This window comes from Cygnus olor, chromosome 4 (assembly GCF_009769625.2).
Source record: "Cygnus olor isolate bCygOlo1 chromosome 4, bCygOlo1.pri.v2, whole genome shotgun sequence".
NCBI lineage: Eukaryota > Metazoa > Chordata > Aves > Anseriformes > Anatidae > Cygnus > Cygnus olor.
Genome location: NC_049172.1, coordinates 70419844 through 70444258, shown reverse-complemented (window position 1 = coordinate 70444258; position 24415 = coordinate 70419844). Strand labels below are relative to the sequence as shown.

The following is a 24415-nucleotide window of genomic DNA, read 5'->3' as shown; positions in this document are numbered from 1 at the left end:
CTGGAGAAGTTCGCTGTTGGTGTGTGTTTCATATAGGAAGCGCCCTTTCTGTAACAAATTTGTAGACATTTAAAGAACTCTAAAATATTTTAAGCATTCTTCATAGGTATTTATATTTATTACTGTTACATTTAAGTACCTCACAGGGAAGCAGTGACGGTTGCTTAAAAAATTTCCTTGTTTGGAGCATATTTGACAATAACTGTTTTTAGAAACTTGAGTGTTTGGGGGGCAAAGAGATTTTATTTACAAATTAGATTTTATGAAGGCTAAATCCTATACAACCTCAAAGCATGAGCTCTACTGAGCAGAGATCCTTTGCTTAAATACTTTGTTCTAATGTCTCTGTTCTTCCTGCATTATCTGAGATTGAAGGATCTGAATGCACTAAAGTACTTCAGATGGGATTGTTACGTGATAAGGATGTAGTGTACACAACAAATATGATGTAGGATGAGCACCCTTGTTCCAGACATGACAGGTTGTGCTACCTGTTCTCTTGAAACCAAATATTCATATCACAAAGAGATTGTTTCTTGGAGATTCAGAATGTATTCAACATATGATGCTTATGGGATCCTGATGCCTTCTAAGGAGGACTGGGGTTCAGGTGTACAGTTTATGACTTGATTCCAGGCACAAGCTATGCTGGATAATATGTAAACACCTTTTCATTCAGAAGCTTAGAGATTTTTTTTTCCCTTTCTTTGTGCAGTGCCCTTTCCATGGAAAGATAATTCCTCGGGATGACCTTGGGATTCCTGTTAATGCAGAGGACAGAGCCAGAGAAGAAAAGATACGGTTTGAGAAGCAAGCAGCTCAGCCAGGTTTGTGTCTCCATAGCACCTAAAAACAATGTCAAAATATTAGATAGATGTGGGAGCTAAACATATTGTGCTTTTTTCAAAGATTATTTTACATATACTTACATACACTGTATAAAATATTTACACTATCTACAATGTATTTACATATTTATATTACATCATTTACAGTATCTATGATATCTACAAGCTCAGTACACAGTTGGACATCAGTTGAGAGATTATATGGAGGAAAACCTGATTCTTTTGTTAAGAAGGCACAGGTTAAGAGCCACAGAACTGGATCATATTTCTGTTTTGCTCCTAGCCCCGTTCTCTCATTTAAATTCCTGTTGATTTTAATTTGCAGATCATTTGCAATGATTCTTGCTTATCTCGTAAGTATGGATGAATGTATACACAGAGTAAGGTTACCTTCTGCGTTTGTTCTTTATTTTCAGTAGTTCTCATAATGTTCCTAACACTTCTCAGGCAGACCAATTATTTTCTTTATCACAAGGAACATGTATATTGAAGACAATTAAGCCTATTTCCTGGGAGATGCTTGACTGTAACTATTCCCACACCTTGGCAAAATATGTTGTCTAACCTCGCTGGTCCCTAACAGTTGTAGTTTATGTGATGAAATTTTAATACTATTAGGACTACTCCAAATATTGGCAGAATGTTTTTGTTGTCACAATGCAGGCACTTGTTTTTCTTGTATCTTCTCATTTGTACTTACGTATATTTTAGAAGGAGAATTCTTGTCATTATGCTTTCTTTCTGTGCTGTGCTACAAAATACTCAGACTTAGGGAAGTGCTCACCTAGAACTCTATTGGCATTTTGTCTAGTCTGGTAGCAGACCCGGTATTTGGAATGGGCTTGAGGAAGGCAGCAAAAGAACCTGTGCTATTTAATTGTTTACTGTTTAATGCACAATATTCTGTTTTGTTCTTAAACAATGGGGATGGCCTACAAAGCTAATGATTTAGTCTGATCCTTGTGTTCTGGCTACTGCGTTCAGGAAGAATGCTGTGGAGTGAAGCCCTGTCATTCCCTAAGATTATTGTATCATTTTTAGGTGAGATAAAGCTCTGGACTGTTAGGTAAGCAATGCAGGCAGTGAGAAGGGCAGCAACCAATGAATACACGGGCAGGAAGACTTCCAAGGAGACTAAGGGACTTTTTTTTTTCAGTGGTACAACTAAACCTCATTAGCAATAGACAGAAGGTAGATTTTCATAGATCCCCAAGAGGATATCAGGAAGGAAGCAAAAGGAAGTTGATGTACTACATAGGAAGATGGGAGAGAGGGATCTATCCAGCAAGACATAGTGTATAACTGGAGGGAACAGATTTGTTTTCAGAGGTTTTATTTACTCTGCCTTCCCCCAGCAGGTGTTAGTTTTGTCTAGGTGAGTATTCTGCATTCCAATTAAACTTACCCTTAGGCTTTATCATTTTAATACCTTGCAGTATGGTCCCTTAAGAAGAGAGTTGGTTATTTCTTTCTTAAGCTCAGGCTGACTTCTCACCAGTTTCATAGTTCTGTATATTCTGAGTGAGGCTTCTGAGTTTTTCACAAATCCTCTTCCGAGCCTAAAGAACAGTAATTGATCCGTTATCCAAAAAGGTCAGTGATGAATAAAGGTGCATTTAAACATACAGTTGATCCAACCAGTTTCCTGTGATACAGATTCAAGTGACTGTGCTTGGGCATTACCAGCGCCCCATGAAAGCAGCAGTCACTGAACACCTTTTGGTGTCCGCATGGGTCAAGAAGTGCTGCGTTCACAAGCAGTTTCCATCCTTTTCCAAGTAGAGAGAAGTGCTCTAAGCTGGCTTCCAGCCAACAGTGGAAATGGAAATATAGGAAATGTTGAACAGTGGAGGCAGGCCAGGGGTGGGGATGTTGTGCTAAAAAGGGAAGTTCCCAACTCAGTTATGACAAACTAAAACCACCAAATTAAGCTACGAGGTGTTCTTGAGGGACTAGTTTCAAACTGGAAACTAATACTTTGGTATAAAAATCACTTGCACTGAAAAATATTGATTTTTTTATTTATTCTGTGAAATTGCCATTGCTTGAGGCTAGACATAATACTTATTTTTATTACAGTGTCAGCACGGTGTTGTTAGAGGCTTCTCACCTCTGGCCCACAAGGATGTGTGTGTTAGTCCCAAACCAGTGTTGACATTGCTGTGTTGCATTATTGAGTGCTGTTGTTAAGCTGAGATGTCACACAAAGGTCCATCCTGGCTGTCTGGGGAGATACTGAGCAGGCTACAGCACTTAATTTATTGGACGAAACCTTCAAGGTTTCTAAAGCCATATATACACCAGATGTCACTGAATACTTTTATCCACTGCTTTTTGTTTCTTTCTTTTCTTCCTTTGCCTCGTATTTTTATATATATATTATAATATTTTCATTAACCTTTTCAAAGGGTTTTTTGTTTGGTTGGTTTGGGCTTGTGGTTTTTGGGGAGCGGAGGGAGGGTTTTTTTTTGTTGTTTCTTTTTTTTTAGCTTAGACTTGAAGAAAGTGCTGCTGTGGAAAATGTACAAGTAGAGGACCACAGTAAGTGCTTTGATCATATGATTGAAAACGTCATTTGCTAATGATGACAGCTTGAAAAATGCCAAACATTAAAACTGGGAGATCAGTTGCATAATTAAATTCTACAAACATTCTTGCTATGTCTTTTTCCTATTGGACAGTAGGTTAATTTCGTCCTTACATGGTTGAAGAGGAAAACAATTACGTAAAAGTAACACAGTTCGTGTGATAAGGCCTTGTGTTTTGATAACACTGTCATTGATAGCATGAAGCATTTTTCAACTTAGTATATAAAATTTTGAATTCTAGCTAATGTCCACAAAATGGTGCTTTGGGCTCTTTGGTCCTGAAACAATGAATCATAAGGGATTAAGCTGACCTGCTAATCTGCACTGTTCATCCTTTTCCAATAGTTCGCACACAGGAGCAAATTAAGTGCCTATTTTTTGTGTCAACCCTGAAGAGTATCTGGTTTTTCAGCCCTTAGTGACTTGTTAACAAACAGGTATCAGGACAGGCTGGTGAAGGCAGGCCGCTGGCCAGTCAGATGTGAAATAGCATCTCTTTACTAACTACAGTATTGATTCCCGCCTACCCTTGCAAACTGTGTAATTTTCTTTTCCCTGCTGCTAAACTCAGTAACAATGTATGAAGAGCTTTAGGGGCCCATCAATGCTCAAAAAGGTTGCTCTTCCCTGGCATTCTATTGATTTTTCTCAAAGGCTTTTAAATTGCTCCTTCATTTTACTCAAATGCTCATTTCATCTCTACTGGATGCCGGCATTTTTTCGTTGTGTTTAAACAATTGCTCCATTCACTGGGTTCCTAAACTGTGACGCCTTCTTATTACTGGGAGATAAACTGTTTAGACAGTTTTCCTTAATCTTGGATTAATCGTTCCTGTATCTGAATTGTGCTGTTCTGTATTCCTTTACCTCAAAAAAAAAAAAAAAAAAAAGACACCAAAAGAACCCACCTCTTGAAGTCTTATGATCTATCAAGTATATGTGCTCTATTTTCTCCCTCCATGCTTCTCCTGCTCAGCTCCTACATAGCTCCATTTTCCTCAGTGTTTTGTCTATGTAGGATTTTAATCTGTCCTTGCTTTCGCATATCATACTAGTAGGTTAGATCCAACCGTTCCTTGGGAAAATTGCTCTGGGATTCCTAAACACTGTGTTCTTAAGTGCCTCTGACCTTCCTGAAATGGTGTTACCGATATTTGTCGTGCTCACTGACCATCGTGGTGCAGAAGTGAAGTTGTATTGTCATTTAGCACTGCATATTCTCCTGTATCTGCATAGATGTTAAATAAGAGAAGAAGTTTGGCGTTGCAGTTTCTGCAGGCAGCAAAGTCAGGCTGACATACATGAACCTCTGTGACAAATGATTGGCAATTAGTGGTTATTAAAATGAGGAATTCTGACATTGACGCTGAATTTGGACAACGTTACTCTCAAACCATATGCTCAAAATGTTTAAAATGTGGCACCATTTTCGTAAGTTTGCATAGGTCAATTTTTGTACTTGAAGATATCTGTCCTTTAGCTACATTTTTTACTTACTACTATTATTTTTCATTCTTGTTCTGGTGTGCAAGACACAATGCTAATGATGAAAGATGACTGCTTCCTTGAAATTACAGTCTAAATCATTTATGCTTATTCCCATGGTGGCAACTGCGATCAGACTTCACTCGCAGTGGGTGGTTGGATTCTGAAGCATTGAGAATTTGATAAAACCATAAAACAGGTTTGTGAAGAGAGAAATTCGCTTGTGCTATTGTCAAGAGAAAAAAAACTTGATTTAGACAATTAAGCTGATGAAGTGTGGAATATTTTGGAAGAAAGATTTTTTTCAGATATAAATTGGGCTCATGGCAACAGGGTTATTTTGTCATATTCAAGAATGCTTTTAAAATATCAGATGAAGAAATGTTACAATATCATCACCCCACTCTACTCTAAAATTGACAAATTCCGTATTTTTTATTTTTAAGCTTAGTCAGAATTTATTTCTGGACGTAAGTACCTCAGGTACTTTGTTGGCACTTTGCTCAGTTTCTAACTGATGATGATCACTGTGGTTATGTCATGCATGGATTAGCTTCCTGGAAATTTTGCTACTGTGCTGCTGTAAAAACTTAAACCTTTATACAGACCAGTTTTGTCTACAGCAGCTAATAGATACCAATCCCAGCCTGGCAGGGCTTTTTCTTGTGTATGCAACTTACAGCACACTGACTCTGCCCTTGCCTAGTGGTGGCAAGAACTCTTGTTACCTTAGGAGACTGCAAGTTCTACTTAGTTTTGAAGTTTCAAAGTGTGTGTTTTTTTTTCTTTTAAACAGAGTGGCGAGACCCAGAATTCATGAGAGAAGTTGAAGCAGCTACGGGAGTGGATCTCGGTTCCTCTAAAAATGACGGGAAAGGAGGGAAAAAGAAAGGGAAGAGGAAGAAATACCCAAATCTGACAGACCTGAAGCAGCAGGCCAACACTTCTCGTTCACGGCTTGAGAAGAAAGTCTTCAATAAGTAAGATACTTAAGTTTTCTAAAGTCTACTAAATTGTTGTTTCTCTTTGTTTCAGCAGTGTTTTCTCTTTCTACATTAACACGCACTTAACACAAATAGCTTCCTTGGCCAATGGCAGAGCACAAATGCCTTTCATGTCTCTGGAGGGCAGAGACTAGCAGGTACCGATGACCGTGGTTATTTCTTAAAAGTTGATTTGCAGCTAGTTCAGAAAAAATTCCTATTTTTTTTTAAATCTGTAGTTGCTGTAATGGCTTCTTTTGGATGATCATTTGTTAACCAGATGGATGCTACTGTGTGTATGCAAAAAAATACTGGATCTGAAGAGAAGATGAAGCGTTCAGAGTGACACAACTTGTGGCACCAAACATACACTGTAGTAGTGTCGATAAAGTAAAATTGAAGTGTTTTTTTTACCTTTTGAAAGCCCACAGTAGGCTGTCCTGAGCAGTACTTTAACAAAAGCATCTGTCAAAAACCCTCAGCGTTTTGACATGTACCAGTAGCTTGGCAGTTGCCCTCAAGCCTCTGGTGTATGTTCAGAGACCTTCCCAAACTTCTTACTGCAACCTGGGCTTCTTTGCTCCTGTGTATTTTTTCTCACTCTTGTATATACTAAACTTGTAGCCACGTGTGATGCACCACTTTCCAATATACACAGCAATTCTTTTTATGTATTACTCAGACACTGCCATTGCATTTTCTTCTCCTTTACTGAGAATGCATTGAATGTGTTCAGAAGAATATTTGGATCCTTGTATTATGCTTCATGTTCACTTAACCTTTGCCATCCGCTGTTAATGTCAGGGAGTGGAACCTGCTGCACATCTCTTTTAGGTGGAAGAGTTTGGAGATGAATACTCCCTGTACCAGAGACACGCAGATATGGTGGTGTTCTCAGGATGGTGCTGTTCCTATATTTCTCCCTTTCCTCCTAGCACATGTGCAAAGAATAACTCCAGGCCTACATTTAGCCAGAAAGCAAACTATTTGGATTGCAAAGCAGCAACCCTCAGAAGTGTTAAGATCCTAAAATAATGAATAACTTCCACATATTGAAGTCTAAACATGAATGCACCCAAGATCATTTATGCACCCTTACCTTTACTTTTAAAAAAAATGTAACCAATAGCTACTTATTTGTAAGAAAGCTTGGCTTCTCTGAGATAACAGTTTAGTGAATTGATTATTCAGGTCACTGATTGGACATTCTCACAGTTTCACCTCAATAGTCACACAACTTTCTAGCTCAAGGTAAACAGAGTTCTGAAACTCCAGGTTGTTTGTTAGTAATGTGGTTCTGATGAAGCAAGAATATTACAGAAAAGTAAAGTATCACAGGGTTGCTACTGCAAACATGGCACCAAAGTGGTCTGCAGCATACCTGCCTCTCTCATAGTAGGCTTGTGAATGTGATGTTTAAGTTCCAGAAGTTTTAAAGCTTAAGTAAGTTTTAAAATTCCCGAAGTTGTCAGCCAGCTCTCTACCCCAAAATCTACAGTGGTACAAGATGTGAACCTACATTGCTAAAATGCCTCATGCCACTGCTGTTTGGGGACTATTAGTTTATGCAGATAGCTTGAGTAACTGCAGTAAATATGGGCATTGTAGAAACCTGTTCACTCATTTTTTATGACTCTACAGATGAAATTACTACTTTTCTTCTCCTTTCTGAAACAGAATTTACTTCTAGAAAACATTCTCATGCCATCCTGATGGACACTCACTGGCATTTAGACATTTCAGACAAAGGGCTGCCTGGAACTTATGTAGACATATGAGAACTTTAAAGCAAAAAACCTAGCTCAGATGCAAGTGGGATTTTACAATCCCCCCAGGCTGAATGGATGTTAGAACATATGTAGCGCTATATGTCCGCTCCGTTATGTCATTTCTTATATCTAGTCTTGGTTAGGTGTGGCTGCAACAAATTTGTCCAAGCATGCTCTGGTCTTTATCCTACAAGCAGCAGCTACAATTACTTAGAGTTTCACATGTTAAACAAGTATTATTTAAAGCCAAGTAAGCAGTGGAAAGTTGTCAAATCAAAAAAAGGTTAAAATCATTAACAGTTATTCCCTAAGCATACTAGATGAGTTGAACAACACCTAAGACAATATTTAAAATCTATTTTCCCTTTTTCTGATGTAATGGTTACAATAACAAAGCCAAATCCATGTTGCTTTTTATTACAAAATAACACGTTTTCTGTTAAATTCAAGTTACTCAATACTAGCTAAAGTCAAAAAAAGCGTACAATTATAAGAAGAAATTCATATCACGTTAAACAAAATAAATTGAAAAAGTTGGTTTTGGTTTACTATGCTTTGTGCTAATGATTTTGAGTGTGTGTTAGTGCCAGGCATCGGGAATCAAACCTGTCATGTTTTAATAGGTTTCATGCTTTGCAGCACTAAACAAGATGATAACCTTGGCTCCTTATAACAAGCCCAAATTACTTGAAATGTATAGGTGATAAACCCAGGCTCTGGTCTGCCAATACAGTTAAGTGAAATTGCACAGAGATCATCAAAGTGGGATCTCATTTCATTTACAGTATCGCACAATCCAGTGGTGCTAATGTAAAACCTACATGACATGAAAGTGTCAAGGCCACTCAGCACTGCTAAAGGCTCACTTTTCTCCTACCAATTAGGCAATATTTGAAGTGCAAAACCATGACCACATTTTCTTTACTCTGGTAACTTTATTGGCAGAATTTTGCTAAAAAAGCCCACTTCCAAGGTGTTTTTTTCAGAATGCTATCTTTGATTACAGTTGCTGCTGAGAAAATCTTTAATCCCACCATTTAGAAGCATTATTGAGAAGTATCCTCTGTCTTCAGATGTTTCAAAATTGCTTTTAAAGTGAAGCCATTAAAAGGAGCAGTTAGCTATAACAAATCAACTTGCCTTCCAGAGGTAACCGTAGGAGCAGAGCTAGAACAGTGTCAGGCCTGATCCTGAAAAAGGCTAGTGCACAGTACCTGGTAGATGCTTTTTCCTCATTTTACCTGACACCCTGTAGCATCCCCAGAAGTGACAGAAAAAGGTAGACTGTGACAACACATAGCCTAACAGCACTAGACTTGAAACCATCCCCTTGGTGCAAGAGGACTTGCAGACTGCATTTCTGGTACAGAAATGAACAGGGACATCTGTGAGTGCCATGTTCTTAAGTTGGACAGTCCCTCAGATCAAGCCTTTAGCTGCTATACTTCCCAGACTGGCAGAATATCCAGGCCTTTACAGAGTGTTGGGAAATGACTTTTTGAAAAGCAGCACCAGGGTGACATTTTAACATACCTGCAACTATCAGCCTCAGATGTTTGATCTTACCTGCTAGAAGCTTCCAAAGTAACTGAAAAAAATAGAACTCTGGAGTTCAGTGAAGAAAATACCTTAGGCATCCTGCACTCATCACTTTCCATAGGTTTTTGTAGGGATAGATACAACAGGACATTCTCTTGATTGTTGCTGCTGCATTTCTTCTGCTTTCCTGCACCTCTGAAACTGTGAACTCCTTCTGCTTTTCCAATTGAAGGACACCATTTAGCTATTCTGCAACACTGATTTATTTCTCCACATACAGAGGTATGACAGTCTCTGCTGTCTTCCTAAGCTAGTGTTGTGCTCATGGATTAAACAGTTGCTGCTCAGCAATGGGGATGCTGATGGTGTAAGTAAAAGAGAGCCTTACTCTGCATATGACTGATGAAACTGTTTTTTAGGAACCTCTTGAAGGGAAGTTGTTAAATGAGTCATACTTGAACATCAACCCTTTGCCATATAAAAACATTCTAAATTTTGCAGGTGGTATTTGGTAAGGGTTTCTGAGTGTTAGCTAGGCTCTTTAAAATCCTGTTAGGTGCTTTTAGTCACTTCTTTCATCACGGAGTGGTTATTTGCTTTTGAAAAAATTAAACTTGTTATGTGTGACTGTCAGAAATAATGCTAGGAGGGTGGAATGCACAGCTATTAAACTGGAAGACTTTAATTTGTTTACTCATGTTAATAAAATCATTGCTGAATTAAACTATTTGTATTGCTGCAGCTAATTTGATTAACAAGACAAATTTGTTCAGCCTCATCAGTGCAGTGTTCAGAAGCCTGATAGCGATTAATCATAGTTCATTTTTCCCCCAACATTCATAAACAGTCTCTGAGATTGCCTAGAGTCAACATAACTGTTTTTATACTTTGTTTCTCTTTCAGAGGTGCTGTGAAACGGGTGGTGAAAGCAATGAATCAAATGGACCAAAGAAAGCATGAGAAGTTTGCCAACCAGTTTAACTATGCACTGAATTAAATTGTAATAGAACAAAGGGCAAGAAGACTAACAAGACTGCAACTGCACAAAACCCTTAGCACAGGCCTTCATCTTTAAACTAAAATACGGTGCTGCATGTATTTTTACTGGGGTTATTTTTTAAATTATTTTCAACTTCTAATATATTTTATAAAGAACATGAATTTTTGGCAAAGATACGGTGGTGTATCATTGCATTTAACAAGTTGATAATTATTTGAAATGTACATGAAATAGAACTTATTTTATGATTTGTACATACTCTGAATAAAATGGTCGGTTTTTTTTTTTTGCCTTAAGGGACTCACATAATTTATACCTTGTTTGTCAGCATGTGTTGTAATTTGTCTTGACTTTCATACCTTCAGAAAGATGCCTTAGAAACAATATCAATTAGATTTTTTTAAATCAGAGTTGGCAATCCATGGAGTACTTGCTCAGCCTACTATTCTAGAAAGAGTGCCACATCAAGCAGCCCTCTAGCCCCTGCAGTACCTCTGAAGGCCTCTTGCATACATATGAAAAAAGATGCCATTCAATTGATGTCTTCTGATAAGAAATGGAAGAAAGTGTGATTCCAGCAGGTCCAGGAGCTAATGCAAATTCAGTAGCTGTGGCACCAGTGTAGAAGCTGAACTGTTGAAGTTAGTCCTGGTCTGCCTCTTGTCTTCCCAAGATGCTCTCCCAGTATCTTTCAGAACTGAATCTAGAAAGCACATTACAAAAAGTTGTGGAGATATGGGGTACGTGCTGGGGTTTAAGTGATACCAAAAAAATAATAAAGCTGCAGTACAAAGTTTTAAAAAATTACTTGGGTGGCTTACTGCACAAGTGAACTGCTTGGCTTGTATCAGCACTCAGCCCCAAGAGTGCATCTAAGGACCTAAATATGAACACAACCATCTAGACTCCTCTGACTCCAGGGGTTTAACACACATTGAAATCAAGCAACTGGATCTGATGTGACTTATTGGCTGAGTACTTAGATCTCTCATACCTGCTTTACTGGCTCTAGTCATGCCTAAAGTAGAGTGAAACAAACATTGACCAGTTGTGCTCTTGGTGGGTCTCATACAGCTTTTACAGGTGAAGCAAATCAAGAATATCAAGGAGGGTAGTGTGTGAGAAATTCAATTTTAAAGTTAACTTCCAGTAAAACACAAAATACAAATTAGAATGGATTCTCTAGAGCACTGGCTTAGTCGCTCACCTATTTGAGATATTTCCTCATGCATCAAGAGTCCCTAAGAATTAAAATCCTCAGTGTAGCTTCTGACCACCTCAGACAAAACATAATTTACAGCTCTGCCAAATACCTCTTGATTTGAGCAAGTACTGCTGAGAAAACAATTAACGTTTACTCTTGATAATTTATCTTGCAGGTCTTTACAGTTTGGAAGATATTTTCCTCTCCAATACATATTTAGAAATATACTCCTGAACTACAACAAATAATAAATAGCTAGCAGCTGTTTAAGCAGGAATTTCAAAGGTACTTACTGCACTGGAAATCAGAGCCACATCTACTAGCTGTCTAGCTAACTTGGCAACGAAGGCTGCAGGTGAGAGTGTAGACAGCAACAAACCATGTTCATCACCAGGTCAGTTGAAACAACTGCTAAATTGATTTTATTTGTTAGCAAAGATAAACAAACAAAAAAGCAACAACACAAAAGGCAAAGCTGACACACTTGAGTGCAGTATAGATCATTGGATGCTGATATTACAGAACAGCCCAAATGAATCTGGAAGTGAATATTTGTGATAGCCACAACAACAGTTATACACTGTTGATATTTTTGAGCCTGCACAGACTGAAGGTGTTAATTTGTAAGGTATGTTTTAGCTCCTCCCTGTAAAAAGAAAGAGGAATTTGTATGGTGCAGTGACACTTATCCCTTCTTTGCTGTGGGCATGAGGTGTCAGCACTATAAAGCTTCCAGCAAACAGGTGTACTTCACTGCACCTCAGATTTTCCCATTTTGGGTTTTTAGTTTAAAAAAAATAAGATTGGAAAAGGAAATTATAGGAATCTGAGAGAAAGTAGTATGCTTAAGTAATTATGATGCTACTCAGAGTCACATCAGTTCTAGAATTATCATACTCAGAGTCTTATCAGTTCTATAGTTATCAACTGAAACTTCTTATCTGGACCCAAGTATCAGAGGCAACAGTTAAACCTGATCCTATTAGGTCAGCTGCATATTTCCTCACTTCCCACCTTCCTTAATTAAGGCACACACATACATTTTTGTAGATTGCCTCATGCAAAAAGGCAATTTGCAGAATTAAGGTTTCCCAGCAACAGACTTGAGCTAGCTAACTGTAGCTCTGATGGAGAAAAATTCTTAGAACAGCATCTATCACCAATTATCCTCTACACCTTCATTAAGCAGAAATCCTTTCAGGTTTAAAAGGAATGAATCCTCCTTTTAGAGGTATCAGACCTCTTTGTGCATCACAACTACTCAAATTTCAGGTTTCATGATTCTGAGCTCAACACCTTTTCAAACATCTTAGTTAACTGTCTGTGACTTTTCTACTGGAAACCTCCCTATTCCTGTCCTATAAGTGCTGGGGAAAAAAAAAAAAAGTTGTCATTTACATAATCTCTGGTGTTTATTTTTGTTGTCATAACTCACTCAAATACCTTTGCAATGTACCATAACATACTCCTATACTTAATAGGATTTTCAGGTACCTAAACACCTTGGTTGATCTGACCCTCAGTTTGTGTTATCTGGGTGTTATTAAGATGAATAGCTGTAGAATCTTCTGGCTGAATCTTCTATATTTCTAAGAGGACACAGTAGCTCTGAGCTGGAGTGAGCTATGCTGATACATCTGAGACATCCTTTTTTAAGGGTGCTGTTTCAGTGGTAGAAACAAGAACAGAGAACAAAGGCTTCTCCAGTTTTTCCTACTAGAGCACGATTGCATCTGGGAAGTAAAAACTTGCAGGGAAGAAACTGTATAGCATACTTAAATTTAGTGCTGTTTAAGGTTGGAATGAAGGGTCTGGCTCTCTGACACATAGCACGTAGTGAGTGCATAGTGACATGAACAAGCCTGGTATGAGGTCTGTGAACAGAGCACGTGCTCACACAGAGCTTCTGAATTAGAAGGCATGTGCTGAAGGATTGCTCTTAAGTTACTGATAGAAGATATTCATATTCATCTCTTACATGATTCCTTGCAATTTTATTATCTCTAAACATACTTTAGGCATGTTAGCAATCCAGGTCTGGTTGAAGATTTCTACTGGAAAATTATAACCCTTAAAAGCTCTTAGAAGTGTTCTTTAAAAGACTTATTTATGAAAGAAAGACTTTCCCGCTTAAGCCTAATAAGACCCAGGAGGAAAGGGGAAAAAAAAAGTATGAGCCCTTAAGGTGGTTTGATCTGACATGTATTTTCACAGCGCATCTAATACTAACCAAATGCATGGCCTGTGTTTAAAGTCACTGTTTTTAAAGAGGCAGTGGGAATCCTAGTGCCCTTAATGGCTACAGTGCTGGAGCACACAAACAAGGAAGGTGAAGTTCCAGGTCCCTTCTCAGCCTAGAAGGTTTAACAGTCACATATCCTACCGTGGGAGACAACCCAAGCCACAGGCAACTAAACTAGCAAAGAAACTAGAAGGAAACAATTCTCATCACTTGTTTTTCTGGGGTGGGGGACCTGAAACTCAACCACAGTGGACATAAAAATACTTTGTGTAGGAGACTAGATGAGGCAAGAAGAGCCTTCTAGACTACAGTCCCCAGAGTTGGGCAAGGGAGGACTGGAACCTCATTCTCATTCCCTGAGCATCTACCATGAAAAACATTGCTGAGCTTCACAGATTCAGGCAAGAGCTTGGAGTTTGTTCATAAAAATTGTTACCAGCTAGAAGATCAGTCCTGAGGACCTGCTGGACACCAGCCCCTGAGAAAAAGGCATTACTCTGGCAACTACTGGAAAATAATTTGTCTTAGTACGCACTGGGATGGCTACATTTAAATAAAACAAAACAATATCCTGCTCCTGGGAGAAAATAACGTTTGAATGTATGTCTGGAAACAGGAAGGAGAGTCCTGCACCAAGTGCTGCCCAAAGAAAACTCTACAGCACAAAGAGCACGCAACAATGTCCAGTCCATAACACAGTGAGGAAGAAAAGACAGAACAGAGGCTCTAGGCATCAGGGAGAGGCGAGCCAGGAGCAGAAGGTGACAACAAGGCAGGAAGGGGCAGTGGCCTTCCTGACAACCAGCACAATCCCCCAGCACCCAAACAAGAAAAACAAATTTGGTGATAGCAACCAGAGACAGCCAACAGCTAGCAGTTACCTGAAAGTCCACATCCACCAAGATAAAAGGCAGGTCTGAAGTCAAGCCAGCAAGCATAGGCAAGGTACAAAACTAAGCACACATCCAGCAAGGCACTTCACCTAAACACAACCCCCACAAACAACTGAAGGGCAAAGACCCCAGCCTAGGGCTCTCCCAGTTAAGTAGGTTTCATGGCAGTCTGAGCCAAGGTCGTGCAGCTGTGCCACATCAGTGCTGACCTCAAACACCTGGCAGGGGCTGGGATGAGGATACCAAGGAGGATTACAGAGAAAGATGACAAAAGATAGAAATTGGAGCCTGTTGGTACATTCAGAGCCCTCAGAGCATCTCTCTTAAATTCATGTGGTGATAGTTCTATTACAAAATCCTGTGCAGGTGCTGAAGGACTTAAGAAAGAGGGTGGGAAGCACCCTAAGCTAAGAGCTCCAAACCTGTAGATCAAGACCAGTGTGGACCTTCCCTGTCCAGCAGCACTGGTGACCCCTTCAGTTGGAATTGATGCTAGAGACCCCAAAACTTAGCACATCCCCTAGAAAATGCACACTGGGGAGAGCTGGGTCTGCCTAACAAATGGACAAATTGTGCCCTGTGGGACAACGTTATTGGGCAATGATTGCCCTTCAAGCTGCCAGAGACAGATGCTGCTTCTGAAGAAAAAGGAGAGAAAGCTATTAATTGCTCAGGTTTCTGGTTGATGCTTTCCCTCCTCTTCCTCTACTTCAAAACTGATCAAGCGGAGAGAGAAATGAAATCATGCCCTTGTTGAGCTTTTCCTAGCAGCTCGGCTGTTGCTGATCATGGTGCTTCAATGCCTGGCCCTATGCAAGTTGGGTGCTGTGCACAGCTTCTGCACATGGATTCCTCTGAGGCTGGTGGACCTAAAATGACAGCACTGATAGGCAAAAGCCACTTTTTGTATCTCATTCTTGCAGCTTTCCAAGAGCAGTGTCTGAAATGGAGAGGTTTTGAATCCATTGCCCTCTAGGCCAATACGGAGCCTAAATGTAGAACCAGTTCAGGAGAGGTTACTGGGGCAGGTCTCTGGTGGAAGGGACAGCAGTGTAAGTGCTAGGGATAGGTTCCACCAGAGCCTTGGCAAACTGAGCTAGACTTTACTCCGGTGCAATCTGCCTCTCCATCCCTACAGGTCTGTAATATAAATATTGTCATCTGCCTTTCCAGGTAGACTCCCCCTTGCTTTTCTGCCTGTCAGTGCCCTGAGCAAAACCCCAGCCCTCCTGTGTGAAGTGCTCGTACGTTTCTGCGTTAGCTTCAGGAGTTGTCTCTGTCAAGGGGTTAAGGAAAAAGCTTATTAAAATTGTTTAAATGTGGTGCTAATTAGTGTAGCTGTAATGGACACCACTAGGGGTCTGGTTACTTCGCAAGAGATTGTTGGATAGCCATTTCTGCCAACAGTCCAATTTGCATAACGATGACGTGTTGGCATTGCGTCCACCATTAGTTTGCTGTATTTATAATGTCATTATGGGGCCGCTCTTATCCTCCAGTCTGTAAAAGGTATATGGAGATGTAATATATGATTCTGCTTGTTTGGAAATTGCTTTTGGATATCTTTGATTTTTTGTAACAGTATTTTTGTTTAAGTCCCAAAGACTTTTCTTAATTGCAAATCTCAAAATGTTTAGCAGTTCATCGTGCAGCTTGCTGTCTGTCAACACAACCAGTTGAAAAAACCCTACAAGCAGCCCACCAAAATGCTCTGTTCCTGTGCTTCTCTTCCCCTCATGCAGTCTCTGGGGTCCAAAGCAGAAGAAATAAAGTTATGGTGTGGGTGGAAGGTTGGGAAAGAGTCCCTTTATGCTCAGCTGTGTAGGGCAGGTTCTTCCAGTGTGTGTCTGTGGTTGTAAAACCAAAAACAAACAAGCAAAGACAATCAACCAACCAACAACAACAACGAAAGAAGAACAAAAAGCAAGCAAACAAAGCAAGCAAACAAACAAAAAAAAACACCAGAAAATGGGCAATAGTTGAAATACATGTACTAAGGTTAGAAGATTTATCTTTTCTATTGAAAACGCAGCAGTTTACAAAAGGGAGTGAATCTTTATTGTGTCAATCATCATCTCACAAATATTCCTGTGACTTGCAGTTCTTTGCTGTAGATTGCCCTTCTTGACTGTGACTTTAACATGTTACTGGTTTGTGACAGAGCAGAGACGAAAATATAAACTATATTTAAAATATATATTTAAATATATAGCACTTTGCCTGGAGTGATGGTTTTAACTAGCTAAGGATCTGCCATATACTGAGATTAAATTAGTAAATCATATATTGGACTTGCAGTTAATTGTCGCATTGCCTGAAGCTGGCATGCACAGACTTTTGGGTCCTGATCATGAGTTGACCTCTGTGTCCCTGGTGTTTCTCTGTTGGACCAGGGCGCATCCATAGTATTTCCTGCACCCGTGGGATTTCTCCTGAATGGGCACTGCAGACTTAGCAGCTCTAGATTTCTGATGCTCTGATATCCTCCTGCATAGCTTTGAAGCTTGTTCTATATGATGGATCCACATCTCTGCCAGACGGTATCGGACAAGTAGAAAGAGCTCTTCCCGCCAGGGTTATTTGCACCGTGACAGCTGTCATTCTGTCCCCCTGAGATGTCTATGTAGTGTGACCGTGTGTTGCAAAACAGGATGGTCAGAAACCAACAAACAAAAACTTACAGCAGTGCACCAGATAGAGAAGAATGTACTTTATGTAAACCCACTTTGTGAGACAAACTGATTACAATCCCATTTGTTTACTTACCTGTCCCCTTCATCTTCAGTGTCCACTCTGATCTGTGGATCACATCTTCTTTTTTAATCACAATATGATAAATAAAAAAAAAAAAACCTTCTTTTACGTGTTCTTATGAATCTCTATGACAGCCACACTTTCTTGCTTACTCTGTGAAGCAGAACCTCAAGACCAGAACTGTCCAGACATTGTAAAATGACAGTCCTATGACTATTTAAATTAAATACGTCTATGTTTGAGCAGAATTATTTTATAAATGTAACACCTGTTAATAGATAAGTATATTTGCCAACAGGGCAGGCACAGTGTATTTTCAGGAAATGATTTAGGTTCTTATCTTAAAGACAAAACTTTATTTTTAACATTTTGCTTATGTAGTATAAGAATAGAAGTGTGAAACATGACTGTGAATTCAGCCCAAAACAAAAAGTCTGTGATACTTGTGAAAACAGAAACAAACAAACAAACAAACAAAAAAACACCAAGAATTCACCTAAAACCGTAACTTACTAAAACCACCTGAAGATCTGCCCAACCTGCAATAACACCAAGAAATTTTTGGGGGGATAGAATTATAGAGCACTGGTTTCCAATGATTTTGTGTAATTTAATTGACTGTGCTGTGTAAGCAATGAGACAAAATATTTCAAAGTATTTTCAAATATCTCCCAAACATTTGGAACATATCTGCCTGCATTTGTGTTCCTTTAAGAGTAAGAAGTTTTACTCCATTTATTCAGTAAGCATAAACTACTGAAATTTGTTGTTCAGTATAAGTTAAAATATTCAGAACAAAGTAAAATGGACACATTTTCCTTCTTTTTGTATCTAATTCTATCATAAACACAGTGAACAATGGTAAGATTCAATTAGTGTCAGAATCATTTCTCACTATACAGGCTTGCATCCTTGGATTTAACATTGACTTTGTGGGAATTAGCTCAAAAGTATGCTGATGATCCCAAATCTTCTCTGGTAGATGCCAAAGGCTTCAATTGAAAACATTGAATCAGACTCTGAATGTGTTACCTGGTGTAACTGCGAAGAGAGTTTGTCCTCTGGCAAATGCTTTGTCATATGCCCTGTGAATCCTCTAAGTTTTATGAATGAATAATAAAGTCATTAAAAAAAAAAAATAACTCACAGAATGAACCAGAGCAACCACCTTCTGCTTGTGCCACAGAGAAATAATCATCTTGCTTTCAGTCGGTAGATTATACTCATGCTGCACCAGGATCTCTATTGCTCACTGAAAACCAAGCTGAGTCTCTGCAAAAACCTCTGTGCGGGGTAAAGCACAAACTATGGCATGCTGAGCAGAAGGTGCATCACTGTATGGGAATCTGCTTTTGGGCTTTGCTAGGGGTTAGCATGTTTTGGGGCCTTTTAGGACTATTTAGTGGGATCGCTGTGGTGTGATAACCTCATATTGCTGCATCAAGCCCACAGCTTGTTCCATTCTCTTGGAGAGCCAGAGGCAGGGACATAGGGTGATGGAGTTAGGACATTCAGACAGGTGGGAACATTGAGCTTTACTGCGCTGGTTGCTGCACGTTCAGACCAGGGATGTTTCTGAACAACAGCCCAGTGCTGATACCATCAGATGTCTCACTGACAAACATGCAGCCTGGTTACAGGGCAGTGGTCCAGGGAGCATCGTCTGAGAGCTCGCTCTTTGGTGCTGCTCATACTCACACTAAATGCCCTCTGCATGTGGGCAACATCCTGTGACTTGAGACCGAGCCCACGGTGTGCTCAGCACTGCTGCACAGTCCGAGTGCTGGGGAAGACGTGCTGCAGTTGAGGCTCTGCAGTTCTCCTATTGACTTCTGCAAGCAGAGGATCAGCTACATGAGACATTCAAGCAAGAATTATCAATAACTTCCTAAACTACGCTGAGAAAGATATCTGTGAGTTTGCTTTCAGCACTGCTATAAAATATCAGAAACCTTATTAAATCGAGTTTAATGACTGGGAATCTCAGGCTGTCTTCTTCATCCCACAGCTGTGAGCGATAACACTCACACGAACAGGTTTCACTGGCAGGACGCTAACTGACTTGAGCAGGAAAATCATCTGCTCCAACTCTCCGAGCATCCCCCTGTTGGAGCTGGAATATTTTCTGCTGGGAGTTCGCTGTGTGTAGACAGGCTTTGATATGAAGCTGGGTCATGCCCCATCTGAACTAAGAGCACAAATGCTCATAGTGTTTGCTCAAACCCGGGCAGCAACAGGATAGTTTTACAGCGCAGAAGAGCCTACTAAGCATCCATTTCCCTGTTCAGCTGGTTTTCCCTACAGGTAAAACCACGGAGAGCCGTGCTCCAAGCAGCACTCGCAGCGTTCTCCCTTGAAAATTCACTTCAGATTTGTTAAAGCAAAGGCAAACGAGTCTGCTGGGAGCCATCTGGCATTTGCACGGCCCTAAAGGAGGGGAGATGGAAGGCAGCGGGGATGCCCACAGCCTGCCGGGGCCTCCGGGCAGGGAGGTGTTCAGCTGCTCCGTCCCCGTGCCCGCTAAAATGACTCGAGAAAACGCTGTTTTCGTGAAATCACCCCGGGAAAGCGGCCGTCACGTTTCTGGGCTGAAAAACAAAAGAAACGGGCAAGCAACAAAGCAACAGTGGAAACAGGGAGCTTCTCCTCGGCGGGAGCTGGGGGGTCCGCCGGGCTGGGGGTTGCTGGTGGGCAAAGCGGTCAGCCTTTTGTTTGCTTTGCAATTAAGAAAAAAATAAAATAAGGATTGTGGAAGACTTTGAAAGCAGTTCCTAAATAATCAGCGGAAGTGCTGTGGAAAGATTGCTTTATTTTTAAAGCGCTGGGAACTAAAGGGAAGAACCGCTTTGTTAAACGTGCATAAATCCAAAATATCAGACTCGCCGTCTGCGGAAACAAAGGAGTTTATCTACAAGAAAAAAAAAAAAAAGATTTTTTTTTCCTTAATATTGCATTAAGATCGGCAAAAACAGTTAAGAAAATGCAATCACGGGAACTAAGCAGGGACATGCCCTCTCCCGTAGAAGAATAAAGTTTGTGTGTCAGAAACACACGACGTGTTTCCAGAGTAAACGAAACGAAAAACAAAACCCTAATGCGATACCTCGCTCCAGATGCCCCTGTGCCAGGCGTTTTCCAGAGGGAACTTTTCCTACAAATTCCCGAAAATCAGGGAGACACCACCACGGAGAGTAGAGTCGCGGTTTCCTTAAAGTTTATTGATTGCGTTAAAGTGGTTTTTAGCAAACAAAGTGCTTTCTGTATCATCTTTCGACCGTTATTCCCGTACCTTATACATTAATTATAAAGTTAAAACTTTTGTAACAACCAGAAATATACAGAAATGCGGGACGTGAGGGGGAAAAAAAGCCCACCCCGAGGGGACCAAGGGGGCCGGCGGCCGCCCCCTCTCCCTCCCCGGGGGCGGCTGTGCTTGAGGGCAAAAATAATAATAATTTTTAAAAAATCGTGAAATCAGGCAAGGAAACGGCGCATTGTTGTCTCAACAATGTCGAGGGACAAGACTATAGTTCTCTGTTTTACCCTGAGAGTCAAATGGGTACGTAAGCTTTTTAAAGTCCTTTTTTTTTTAAAGAGTGGCCAGACCGGGGGAAAACAAAAATAATTAAAAAAAGAAAAAGACAAAAACAAAAAGACACAGCAACAGGGCACATCGTGGGTGGGGAAATATATATATATATATATATACAGGTAACGATGATTTACATCTACCGCTATGTACAGGGGGGAGGGAGGCTTTCTTCCTCCCCTCAGAAGCCCAGTATACACGTCGCGTATAAAAACGGGTCGTAGAAACGGTTGTGGACGACGAAGCTGCCCGGAGGGGCCGCGCCTCGTCGGTTGGTGGCCGCTGGCGACCGTTGTTGACCGTTGGTGGCCGCTGGCGATCGCTGACCGTTGATCGTCCCCTCACGGTCGCTCCGTCCCCTCACGGCGGCCCCGTCACCTCATGGCGGCCCCGTTCCCTCACAGCCGGTCACCTCACGGCAGCCCCGTCACCCCATGGCGGCTCCGTCCCCCTCACGGCGGCTCCGTCCCTTCTCCCCTTCTGTCCCATCCTCGGAGCTTCCCCCTCACACACACACACAACCCCCCCGGACCCACCCGGCCGCCTGAGGGGGGGGGGGCGGTCTGTGGGGACGGCGGCGGGCTTATAGGTGCGGGGTGTAGAAAGCCGGGGCGCCGTAAGTCTGCGAGCCCAGCACGAAGGGCGAGAGGACGGCGGGGCTGGGCAGGAAGGGCAGCTGGGCGGCGCACACCAGCCCCCCGGCGGGGTGCCCCGCGTAGCTGCCGGGCCCGTGCATGGAGAGCGGGTTGCCCATGGGCGGCGAGTGGCTGAGGGGGCTGAGGCCGCCCCCCAGCCCGCCGCCCCCCGCCCCGCCGCCCGCCCCGCCGCCTCCGGTGGGCGCGCTGGTGTCGGCGCCGGGGTTCTGCTTCTTCCACTTGGTGCGGCGGTTCTGGAACCAGATCTTCACCTGCGTCTCGGTGAGGCTGAGGGACAGCGCCAGGTTGAGGCGCTCGCACACCGACAGGTACCGCGTGGACTTGAACTTGTTCTCCAGCGCCACCAGCTGCTCGTAGGTGAAAGCTGTCCGAGCCCGCCGGGGCTTCCCCGACTTGGAGTCCGAGCCCGTGCGCTTCCTCTTGGGCTTGGCCTGCTGGCTCTGCTGCCCCCCGCCGGGCGCTGCCGGGGGCGGCTGCTGGGGCTGAGGAGGGGGCTGCGGGGCGGCCTCGGCGTGGTTGTGGTGGTGGTGGTGGTGGCCCGGGTCGGGCTCTCCGGGAGCCGCCGAGCCGCTGCCGCCTGTGGTGGTGGTGGTGCTGGTGGTGGTGGTGGTGCTGGTGCTGCTCTCCTCGCCGCACAGCTCCTCGTCGTCCTGCAGCTCGCTGTCGGGGCTGCGGCTCGGCCGGCTGCTGTTGCTGCAGTCCAGGTCGCACTCCTCGGCCTTGTAGAGCTCGCCGTCCTCCTCTGCAAACAAGGGACGAGGCAGAGTTAGGTCTCGGCAGCCCTCAACCCGGCCCTACACGCTGGTTTTCAGGGCAAGGGGTGAGTGAGGAGATGCCCGGCTCCCCCTGGGCACCTCACCCTACATCGTGCTGCCCTATAGTAGGGGTAAGGCGACAAGGCTCAGAGCTCCCTCAGCACAAGAGCTGGCCCCAAAAGGTGGCCCCACAAAACACACACACCCCGTCCGACCTCCCCCTCCAGAAAGAACCGGGGGGGGGGGGACAACACACGACCTGCCCGGAGGCTCCCGGACCCCAGCAGCCGCCCGGTTTGGCAGCGGGCCCCGGAGGTGGCACATCGCTTTTTTTTTTTTTTTTTTTTTTTTTAACGCTTTTAGTAACAAAAATATCCGCCTCGACGGTTCGCTGCTGGGTTTTGGGCTCTGGCGTTTTTAACCCTTTCTCCCCCTGGCTTGACCTCTCCTCATTTCGCGAGGTGGAAGTGTTAAAGTGGAGTAAATACTCGTATTGATTAGCAGAGCAGATGCAAACTTAATTAAACTCATTTCGCGCGATGTAGAAACTAGTTAACGGGCATTTAATTTATTTGGGTTTATAGGACGCTCCAATTAACGGGTCTCCATCGGAGAACAAGGTAATTATCCGGTATTTAAGTCTGTTGGACTTTCTCCTGACGGTTCTGTCGTGTTGAAGCCGGCAAGAACCCAGCGTCGGCGAGAAAAGCGGCTCCTCTGGACCTCGGGGGGAACCGGCAGGCAAATAAATGCTCGCCGCATACTGCCCCCGAAGTGCCGGCCGGGGTCGGAGGCACCTCGGGCAGAGGACCATAACCACGGCCCTTTTGGTCCGGCTGGCTCAGGCACTCGCCAACTTCCCTCCGCTCTCACCCGCAGCTCCGGGAGTCCCCCAAGCTCGTTTTGGTTACCCGAAGTACGCGCGGAGCAAGAGACTCGCTCGTCTGTCGCCCTCATCCCGTGTGCGCTTCTGTTGGTTTTAATCCCCCCCTAAAACTCCACAAACCACTGCACCTCAAACTTGGTCCGCATCCTAACGCCCGGCAGCTTCTAGCTAAGATTAGGGGTGTTTTAAATGAGTGTGTTTTGTTGGAAGAACTGATTTTGGCTAACAGCAGATACGGCTGGCTCACTAGGAGAAAAAGGGGCAGAGAAGTTGATTATAATCCTCTTCACCCCAAAATATCCCGTAATGATGCGGGTTTATTCAATCCTTTCCAGATTCCTGTTCAAACCGGCAAAGAAAACTCGCACAACCACCGCCGCACGGCCCCGGGAATGGGATCAGGTTTTCCCCAGCCTGACACACCGCGTGAAGACGAGTATCCCCAACCTGTAGCACTTGGTATAAATCGTCGTGCACAATTTTTTGCAACAACAATACATAAAAAGTGCGTGTAGACGACTCTGCGGGACCCGGGATGAGCTCGGCGCCAGCGCCGCAGCGAACAGGGAATGTGCGGGTTGTGTTAAAACAGTTTAATTTTTTTCCCAATAAACTGTAGGAAATCCCAGCCGTGGCTTAATTTAAGAGCTTACTAAAATTTTCTTGAAACAGAAAAATGCAGCGCAAATACATTTGGCGATGGGGATTGACGCTGAAGGTACGATTTTGTATACGGAAGATGTTAAATGCTAATTAAATACGGAGTTTTAACTGTTATTTTTATCACTTAGTTTTACGAGCGACCTGTGACAATCGCTGATTTCGCTCTCCTTTTGCCAGAAAGCCTTCCCATTTCGGGGTGTTGGCTCTTTGCCGGCCGGAGCTACTTTTCGGAACACTTCTAAATTAAAGCACCGATTGAACTTGCGTTAATTACGATGGGGGCATTAAGTTTCGTGATTTTCGGGCAGTCCCAGATCTCTTCGGGACTGCTGCCGCTTTACATGAAATTAAATGTCGGGGCTGAAGGGCCGAAGCGTGCGAAGCGCCTGGGAAAGTTGTCAGTGCGCGGAGCGCTGCTTCCTGATGGCTCCAAATATATTTGGGTGTAAAGAAGCGATAGAGTTGCATTTCTCTCCTTGTCTGGAGATAAAAGTGCAAGATTAGCGATAGGCTGACCTCGTCAGTCTTTCTGATCGCACAGATCTATTTAGTATGACAGAA

The 24415-nt window shown here is 42.7% G+C and overlaps 2 protein-coding genes across 2 annotated transcripts in view; one reads left to right on the top strand and one right to left on the bottom strand.

Annotated features, from left to right (window-relative positions):
- UVSSA (UV stimulated scaffold protein A) overlaps positions 1-11078 on the top strand; it is a 53957-nt gene extending 42879 nt beyond the window's left edge. The window contains exons 11-13 of the mRNA XM_040554456.1: positions 716-827; positions 5718-5901; positions 10116-11078. Coding sequence (XP_040410390.1) covers positions 716-827; positions 5718-5901; positions 10116-10209 — 390 coding nt within the window. The 3' untranslated portion in view covers positions 10210-11078. The remainder of the gene's footprint in view (positions 1-715; positions 828-5717; positions 5902-10115) is intronic.
- On the bottom strand, positions 719-23262 carry LOC121069371 (NK1 transcription factor-related protein 1-like). The gene is made up of 4 exons (XM_040555503.1): positions 23179-23262; positions 14540-22344; positions 2254-2407; positions 719-846 (listed from the first exon to the last, which is right to left on the bottom strand). Exons 1-2 carry the CDS (start codon positions 23260-23262, stop codon positions 21478-21480), a joined length of 951 nt encoding a protein of 316 aa, XP_040411437.1. The 3' UTR covers positions 719-846; positions 2254-2407; positions 14540-21477.
- Between the last annotated feature and the right edge of the window lie 1153 nt (positions 23263-24415).

Excerpts from the sequence above, each read along its gene's own strand:
- LOC121069371 (XM_040555503.1), bottom strand. The coding sequence starts at position 23,262 with ATGAGGGCGACAGACGAGCGAGTCTCTTGCTCCGCGCGTACTTCGGGT. Across the intron at positions 22,345-23,178 it reads GGGGACTCCCGGAGCTGCGG|GGCCGGGTTGAGGGCTGCCG; the intron begins GTGAGAGCGGAG and ends ACCAGCGTGTAG.